Source organism: Ruditapes philippinarum, unplaced genomic scaffold, assembly GCF_026571515.1.
Source record: "Ruditapes philippinarum isolate M1 unplaced genomic scaffold, ASM2657151v2 ctg3301_1_1_1_1, whole genome shotgun sequence".
In the NCBI taxonomy this organism is placed as follows: Eukaryota; Metazoa; Mollusca; class Bivalvia; order Venerida; family Veneridae; genus Ruditapes; species Ruditapes philippinarum.
Window position 1 is genome coordinate 9,881 of NW_026852851.1, and position 9,978 is coordinate 19,858.

General features: G+C 28.2%; 1 protein-coding gene across 1 annotated transcript; it reads right to left on the reverse strand.

The window, feature by feature from the left end:
• Positions 1 to 673: 673 nt before the first annotated feature.
• LOC132726126 (uncharacterized) lies at positions 674 to 5,763 on the reverse strand. Its single transcript, XM_060711400.1, has 4 exons — positions 5,751 to 5,763; positions 4,815 to 4,892; positions 3,982 to 4,056; positions 674 to 1,005 (listed from the first exon to the last, which is right to left on the reverse strand). Exons 2-4 carry the CDS (start codon positions 4,856 to 4,858, stop codon positions 687 to 689), a joined length of 438 nt encoding a protein of 145 aa, XP_060567383.1. The 5' UTR covers positions 4,859 to 4,892; positions 5,751 to 5,763; the 3' UTR covers positions 674 to 686.
• Positions 5,764 to 9,978: the final 4,215 nt, after the last annotated feature.

Genomic DNA, 9,978 nt, shown 5'->3' on the forward strand with positions numbered 1-9,978 from the left:
TATTATTATAGTTGTTGAAATATGATTTTTTTTCAAAACGGCATATATTAAGATTTTTTGATATATATGATCAGTACATGTCCTGGGATTGACAAATATGCATTTTATTTGGATTTTAAAGGCGTTTTGAGCTCCAAACCACAAGCGTCTGTGCACGTGACAGGAGCTTTGGTCGACATTCCACTCTCATAGTATGTACACGTCATATGCATTTATGTTTGAAGGAGCCATTGAACAATTCACATTAGAAGAAGATTATAAATTCTATTTATAAATTGAGCCGCGTCACGACAAAACCAACATAATAGGTTTGCGACCAGCATGGATCCAGACCAGCCTGCCCATCCGCGATCAATGCTGTTCGCTATCAGTTTCTCTACTTGTAATAGAATTGGTAAGCGAACAGCATGGATCCTGATCAGACTGCGCGGATGCGCGAGCCGGTCTGGATCCATGCTAATCGCAAAGGCACTATGTTGGTTTTGTCGTGACGCGGCTCAATTGTTTAATATTCGGTTTAACAACCTCTTCGCAATACAGATAGATAGTCTGGATTACCTGCCCTTTTCTCTCCGTTCAATAGTACTAAATTTTATAGCACGACGGAAACCAGACTATACAGGTAGATATTTCAAGCAAGATCATTTCCCACATTTTTGGCAGTGTTTTTTACTTTTCCCGACCTATCAAAGAGTTGTCAGGCAGTCAATATATACTGTACTTTGTATGACGTCATTTTCTGACGTCACTTGTCCAGGGGAAGACAAATCATGTTCAAAATTTGAAACAAGTTCTGTTCTTTCAGTATCAGATTCATTTTCGGAGTTGATGAATATCTCCGATGTATTGTTAATACTAGTTAAGTCGTCTGCTAGTGAGCACGCACCTGTTGTAGCATTTATTGAATGGGTATCGTCTGCTGGAGAAGGGTTAATGGTATTTGATCTGCTTTGGTCGTTATAAAGAGGGTTATGAAACTCTACATCTGGAATAGGCTCGTGGTCGCTGCATAGAAATAATATACAAATAAAAAGGTGAGCAAGATAAAAGCAAAATAGGCGAGTATAAAAAATGGTCAATGAAGTATTAAATGAAAGTAGGAATAGCTCGATTGACCATACAAGTAAATCTACAAATTTACAAAAATTAAAGTATAGATACATATCGTCATATTTTGTAGAAGAAACTGTTAGATGTCTCTCATATAATGCCAAAAGAAAAAATTAAACACGTGAAAAGAAAATTCACTGAAAATGTACCCAATTTATTTTTATGCACAAAAAGTTACAAAAATTGCCAATAGACACATAATTAAACTTATTTTGCTCTCTTCACAAGTGAAAGAGAACTTGTTCTCTTGTTTAAAGCAAAACAACAACAAAGACAGGTTCATTGCTATTGCCATTTTGTCTTCATAGAATCAAATGTCATCAGAATAAGAACAGGCGTTAGTAGGTGTTCGTAGATCTATAAACCCGGATCCGGTTGTTCAAAACATTGGTTAGTGTTAACCAGTGGTTAAATTCATTATCCACTGGTTAAATTTTGTCCGTTGGATAAATTCTGTTGCTCAAAACTTATCCAACGGATAAAATGCGTTATCCAGCGGTTAACTTTAACCAGTCCCATGACCACCGGATAATGCCCTTAACCAGTGGTTAGTCATCATCATAAAAACAGTAAAAATCATTAAAACTTTTTTAAAACCAGATTTTGCTTACAAATATATAGAGGATATTTGTTTGTTTGTGTGTAAGATGAAATTTTATTTCATCGAGTGGGCTTTAAAAACAGTATTCTCACGAGTGGCGAAGCCACGAGTGAGAATACTGTTTTTAAAGTTCACGAGATGAAATAAAATTACATCTTACACAACAAACAGACACATTTTCTTTTTATTTTATGCTTAAAAACAAGTTAAAACGAAATTTCCATAATTTTAACGTTAATATTAAAACTGTTTCCCCCATTGAGAGCCCCATATATTCGGAATTTCTCATTAAAAAAAAGAAGTCTTGAGCTGAAAAATAAGTCCGCCAATCAACATTAAATGACGGTGATATTATTATTAATTTTATTAAAAAAATATGAATGATCGCTTGTTTTGATAATAAAAAACAAACAATTCTTGTAGAGAAAAAGTCCAACCATCCATCCATATTTCTGTTACTTAGTGCGAATTTATATTAGACCTGGCTTTGTAAATTGTAAGCGGCAGCCATTTTTTAAAGTTGTGTATTTCATGGGAGGAAAATAATTGTGTAAGATTCAGAGGGATATAATTTGGATTTGTTAGTCATACACATTTTTAAAAAGAAGAAAACTTATTTGAGGATTGTAACAGACATAAAATAAGTGTTGACAGATGTGAAAACATTCAGAAAAGGAGCTAGGAAAATGGAAAACTTGGAAACCTGCTCAAGAACGCTGGGTTTATTTAACTTATTCTTCGAGTTATGGCTGTCAATGCTTTCAATTTTTCATAAAGCATACGGCAGTTATTGCTCGTAGGATACTTTAATATGCCCAAATGTCATCAAGAGCAGTTTTGCATGGGGAAGGAATGTATTTTTGAGACTGTCAAAATGAAACAAAAAAACGAAATTTGGTGATTGGAATTTCATGAATTTGAATGAATAGAAGTAAGTTTTCTTCTTTTTATTACTTTTGACATTTAAGTTATTTATCAATTTCAGTTTTGCTTTTTCTTTAAACAGCCTGACATTGTCAGAATTGTCAGCAAAAATAAAATTGAGGTACCACATGGGAAAAATCTTAAAAAAGTAGTTTCGTCATTGAAAAGAGTGAAATTATATTTTGATAATTTTCACTGTGAAATTACCAAATATAATTTTCACGGATAAATCAGTAATCCACTGAAAAGCATAAAATAAATGTTTATTTTCCTTAACTAGAACATTTCATATCAAATGCATAGGATTAAATTGAAACATTTCTGAAAAAGTGCTTTAAGAACCCTTTTTCAATCTAAATTTGTTGTTGTTGTAGTAGTTCAGAAAATTCAGTTAAACAATGATAACTTTCTTATTCTTTAATAAAACATACAAGTGTCGGTACTCATTTTCTTAGTTAGAACAATACCCATCTAATGGAAGTAATTTCAAATAAAAATTTGAAAAAAAGTTGTTTTTGAATTTTTTTCTTATGTGTGTCTAAGGGAAAAATAAATCTATCAATACTTTAAGGCCTCTGATATACTTTGTGTTTAATTCCAAAAACAAAAATGCACAAAACATGCAAAATTATTTCTTTGGGAGCTTTTTGATACTAATAAATTTATTATTCATAAAAATATCGGCCATTTTGTTTCCAGAATCACTAACCAACCGTGTTGCATTGTGGTACTTAACCAGTGGATAAATACGCTATCCACTGGTTAGGTAGCCAGGGTACTATCCAATTGTCGAACAATGAATTTTTATTTACTGGATAGCTGACCGCTGGTTGAGGATTTAACCAGTGGATAAGCTATCCAATGGTTAATTTTAACCAATGTTTTGAACAACCCGGTCCTGGTGTTAATAGATCTGTAACCCCGATGTCCGTAGATCTGTAAATCCGGCGTCCGTAGATTTGCAAACCCAGAGTCCGTAGATTTTAAATCCGGTGTCCGTAGATCTATAAACCCGGTGTCCGTAGATTTGCAAACCCGGAGTCCGTAGGTCTGCAAACCCGGTGTCAGTAGATCTGCAAACCTAGTGTTCGTAGATCTGCAAACCCTGTGTTCGGGGATCTGAAAAACCGATGTCCGTAGATCTGAAAACCCGGTGTCCATAGATCTGCAAACCCGGTGTCCGTAGATTTGCAAACCCGGCGTCCGTAGATCTATACTAGGGCATAAAATTTTACTGTACATGTAATTACTTTGCGCTTTTCAGATATTATTTATCTTTTAATGTAATGAACATAATTGGAATTATATTATGTAATATTTTCAAAATAAAGTATTATGTTAGTTACCCTGGTAACGGAAGTCTTGCAGCAGCATCAACGTCATCTTCATCTTTAAATTCGTCTTGCTGGACAGAATTTTGTCTAAAACCAAAGCAAGAGCATGTTCAAGTTGTTTTAAAGATTAACCTATGTCAATGCCGGTTGATTTTATAGAAATATTATTACCATAAAATACCATTAATTAATTATAATATAAAAACAAAAATATTTCACTATAAACGTCTCATAGCAAGTATAAGCCCTTGATGATTTGTATTTTCGACAATCCTTTAAATAAAACCATTTTGTTGCTACGAGCATATTTCTGTAAGACGATATTAGATTCATTATAAGTTCGTGATTTCCTGCAAAGTTCGTCTCTTTCCGTTCTTTACAAAGACAAAGATAATTTTTTCATCAGTACAGTATGCCGAAGAATTAAGGGGGAATCACTGCGTGGAGAATGATTGCAACAATCTAGTGTTTAAAAGTGTTTTATAACAACAAAGAACAAGAGCACGATTAATTGACGGATAAGTTTCATAATTCATAAGATAAATTCATTTGAATATATTTGCCTTGCGAAATTCTCCAGTTCGGTTCGCTATTCATTGCATATATCGCGACATTTCATTTTTGATAATCAAACACTCTCATACCAATCGGAATGTTCGGCTATTATCACCGACGAAATGCGGATGCCAAAAATGACGAAATTGGCAGTAATATTACGACAGCTATATTTAGATATCATACAACAAAGGCGCTCAGATCTTATAAAGAAGTTTGTCCTGTTATTTCAATACAATAAATTCCACATGGTATAATTTATAGTTTACAAAATGTAAATATATACATACCCGTTATTCCGACACAACGATAAATTTTCTTCTGGTGAATGCATATTTGTCCCATGTCGTAATTTTGGAAGACGTCGCCTATAAATAAAATAGTTATATATCATGTGTATATAATCAGACTAAGCAAACTTGCATGTACGAGAAATTATTTATAGTTTCTACATGTATATTATAATGATAATGCACCATGTGCATTAAAGGCCATTTATATAAGACGAACAGTTGCATAACTTTTTAAAAAGTTTGCGACAAAAAAAAAATAATATTAGAAAAAAATATTAAGTACTTCTGCATCGAGAATTTTTTCCCGTAGAAAAGTTACATACAAATATTTGACTTGTTTTTATAAAACCTGTGACATTTTTTTTTATTTTAAAACCCAGATAGAAACAATCAGGCTATGAACAGTAATGATACGTTTAAGTACAAATATTGATATTCGGATTCAATCGTACATTTACAAATATAACAAACTTGTGCATCTCTATACAGAACAACAGAACATTTATGTTTCGTTTTGTTGATCACTATATTGGTTTTAAAATTCTAAATCTTGGGTTAAGGAAAATCTCAGTAAGTGTATATTATCAATAATAAGACTAAATAGTAAATTAATAAATAATAATTTGCATAATGGAGAAATATACATAGTTCTTACCTGTACTAATGACAAAAATGTAATATTCACATGTAATATCGACAAACAATGTAATATTCACATGTAATATCGATAGAAAATGTAATATTCACATGTAATATCGACAAACAATGTAATATTTACATGGAATATCGATAGAAAATGTAATATTTACCTGTTATATCGACAAACAATGTAATATTTACATGTAATATCGATAGAAAATGTAATATTTACCTGTTATATCGACAAACAATGTAATATTTACATGTAATATCGACAGAAAATGTAATATTTACCTGTAATATCGACAAACAATGTAATATTTACATGTAATATCGATAGAAAATGTAATATTTACCTGTAATATCGACAGAAAATGTAATATTCACATGTAATATCGACAGAAAATGTAATATTTACCTGTAATATCGACAAACAATGTAATATTTACATGTAATATCGATAGAAAATGTAATATTTACCTGTAATATCGACAAACAATGTAATATTTACATGGAATATCGATAGAAAATGTAATATTTACCTGTTATATCGACAAACAATGTAATATTTACATGTAATATCGATAGAAAATGTAATATTCACATGTAATATCGATAGAAAATGTAATGTTTACCTGTTATATCGACAGAAAATGTAATATTCACCTGTAATATCGACAAACAATGTAATATTTACATGTAATATCGACAAACAATGTAATATTCACATGTAATATCGATAGAAAATGTAATATTTACCTGTTATATCGACAAACAATGTAATATTTACATGGAATATCGATAGAAAATGTAATATTTACCTGTTATATCGACAAACAATGTAATATTTACATGTAATATCGATAGAAAATGTAATATTTACCTGTTATATCGACAAACAATGTAATATTCACCTGTAATATCGATAGAAAATGTAATATTCACATGTAATATCGATAGAAAATGTAATATTCACCTGTAATATCGACAAACAATGTAATATTTACATGTAATATCGACAAACAATGTAATATTCACATGTAATATCGATAGAAAATGTAATATTTACCTGTTTATATCGACAAACAATGTAATATTTACATGGAATATCGATAGAAAATGTAATATTTACCTGTTATATCGACAAACAATGTAATATTTACATGTAATATCGATAGAAAATGTAATATTTACCTGTTATATCGACAAACAATGTAATATTCACCTGTAATATCGATAGAAAATGTAATATTCACATGTAATATCGATAGAAAATGTAATATTCACATGTAATATCGACAAACAATGTAATATTTACATGTAATATCGATAGAAAATGTAATATTTACCTGTTATATCGACAAACAATGTAATATTTACCTGTAATATCGATAGAAAATGTAATATTCACATGTAATATCGATAGAAAATGTAATATTCACCTGTAATATCGATAGACAATGTAATATTTACATGTAATATCGACAAACAATGTAATATTCACATGTAATATCGATAGAAAATGTAATATTTACCTGTTATATCGACAAACAATGTAATATTTACATGGAATATCGATAGAAAATGTAATATTTACCTGTTATATCGACAAACAATGTAATATTTACATGTAATATCGATAGAAAATGTAATATTTACCTGTTATATCGACAAACAATGTAATATTCACCTGTAATATCGATAGAAAATGTAATATTCACATGTAATATCGATAGAAAATGTAATATTCACATGTAATATCGACAAACAATGTAATATTTACATGGAATATCGATAGAAAATGTAATATTTACCTGTTATATCGACAAACAATGTAATATTTACCTGTAATATCGACAAACAATGTAATATTTACATGTAATATCGATAGAAAATGTAATATTCACCTGTAATATCGATAGAAAATGTAATATTCACATGTAATATCGATAGAAAATGTAATATTCACCTGTAATATCGACAAACAATGTAATATTCACATGTAATATCGATAGAAAATGTAATATTTACCTGTTATATCGACAAACAATGTAATATTTACATGGAATATCGATAGAAAATGTAATATTTACCTGTTATATCGGAAACAATGTAATATTTACCTGTAATATCGGTAGAAAATGTAATATTTACCTGTTATATCGACAAACAATGTAATATTTACCTGTAATATCGACAAACAATGTAATATTCACATGTAATATCGATAGAAAATGTAATATTTACCTGTTATATCGACAAACAATGTAATATTCACATGTAATATCGATAGAAAATGTAATATTCACATGTAATAGCGATAGAAAATGTAATATTCACATGTAATATCGACAAACAATGTAATATTTACATGTAATATCGATAGAAAATGTAATATTTACCTGTTATATCGACAAACAATGTAATATTCACCTGTAATATCGACAAACAATGTAATATTCACATGTAATATCGATAGAAAATGTAATATTTACATGTAATATCGACAAACAATGTAATATTCACATGTAATATCGATAGAAAATGTAATATTCACATGTAATAGCGATAGAAAATGTAATATTCACCTGTAATATCGACAAACAATGTAATATTCACATGTAATATCGATAGAAAATGTAATATTTACCTGTTATATCGACAAACAATGTAATATTCACATGTAATAGAATTGAAATCTTTACTGATATGAACCACATCAAAGTTTATATCAGGTCTTTCCCCTCTTCCAATGTCATCGCCTGAAAAACAGTCAATATAATTATTTGTACAATTAACGATTGAAATGAAAATAAAAATTATTTTTTAATTTAAGGGGTATTTTGTTTTTTGCATGTTTTAAAATTGAAAAAATTTTAAGGGGGTTGGGAAAACCGATGGCCAAAATTTTTTACGTTGGTGGTTTTTCACGAATGAAATACATTTTAATTTTTTATTTTGAAAAAAAAAAAAATTTTTTTTTTTATTTTTTATGCTTTTTTAAATGATTTTTTAAAAATTTTTTTTAATTTCTTTTTGCCCCGTTTAAAGTGCGCATTTCCTTTTTTTTGAGTTATTTAAAATATTTAAAGTTCACATATTAATTTTTTTAAATTTTTGTTCTGTTAAAATTTCTTAATTTTTTTTACATTTTTAAAATGAAATTTTGGGGAATCGAAATTTTTTTTTCCTAAAAAAGCAAAATTTAGGGATTTTAACAGCATTTTTATTTTCTGCCTTTTTTTATTTCCATTTTTGTTTTTTGATTTCTTTTCATTTTTTCCCCAATTTTTAGATTTTTTAAAAGTCCGGTTAAAAGTGAAAATTTTTAATTTTTTTTTTAAATTTCCAAATTTTGTTTTTTTTTTTCAGAATATTTAATTTATCTGATTTTTATTTTAACAATAAAAACACTTTAAAAGGCATGAAAAATAATTTGATTTTTTATTTAAAATTTTTTTTTTTTTAAATTTTTACGGAAGGGGTTTTATTATAAAAATTTTTTTTCGAAAAACTAAAAAAGGCAAAAATTGGAAACCCGAAAAAAAGAAAAAAAAGAAATAAAAATAGGTTTAAATTTTTTATATCCCCCACCGTCGGAAAAAAGATTATTATTGGTGATAGTTTTTTAAATTTATTTTAATTTTAAAAAAAATTTAAACTTATACTCAAAAGTTAATTTATTTAAAGGGTTTTCACGAATGTTTATCATTTATTTGTTAATTTAATAAATAATTTTTCAACTTAATAATAAAAAATTTAATGTTTTTTCAATGAAAGTTATTTAAACAGTAATTTTTCACTGAATGTAAAAACAATCAATATTTTTCACTTAAAAGGGAATCGATCAATGTTTTAAACCTGGAAAATTTTAAAACAATGTATAAATTTATTTTTCATTATTTCTTTTTCAGTCAAATTTAAAAATTTGTACGCAAATTTTTAAACACGAAATTTTAAACATTTTAAAGTTAAACACTTTAAAGTTAAACATTTAATTTTACATTTAATGTTTTATTCCAAATTTTTTTACAAAACATTTTACGTCGTTTTAAATATTGCTTTTTTGATTTAAAGCAATTTATACCTTTTTTTAACAGATTTTTTAAAAGGGTCGTTTTTAAAAAAATTTGCCCCTTTTCAAGGGGAATTTGAATGAAAGGTTAAAAAATCAGGGAAAAATTTAAAATTTTGGTCAGAAATTCCCTTTTAATTTTATGATTAAAATCGGGATGGGAAAGAAAAATTACACAAAAGTGGGCCAAAAGAAATTTTTTTTTTACAGAATTTTCCCGGAAAAAGGTCAATTCATAAAAAAAGGGGGCCTTGTTAAATTTTTTGGCAGGATATATTTTTCTTTTCCAAAACGTTTCCAATATCTAACCTTAAAAAAGCCAAATTTTTTCGAAAAAATTTGTCAATTTAGTTTAACTTGAGATAAAAATAAGCAAATGTTAAAATTTTACAGAAAACTTAAATTAACAACGTAAAATTTTTTGGGGTAAGAATTTGATAAAAACTT

What these genes read in the sequence shown, in the direction of transcription:
- LOC132726126 (XM_060711400.1), bottom strand. Translation starts at nt 4,858, where the DNA reads ATGCATTCACCAGAAGAAAATTTATCGTTGTGTCGGAATAACGG. An exon ending in TCGTTGTGTCGGAATAACGG is followed by an intron (nt 4,057 to 4,814) that starts GTATGTATATAT and finishes CTTTGGTTTTAG; the next exon opens with ACAAAATTCTGTCCAGCAAG. An exon ending in GCAAGACTTCCGTTACCAGG is followed by an intron (nt 1,006 to 3,981) that starts GTAACTAACATA and finishes ATTTCTATGCAG; the next exon opens with CGACCACGAGCCTATTCCAG.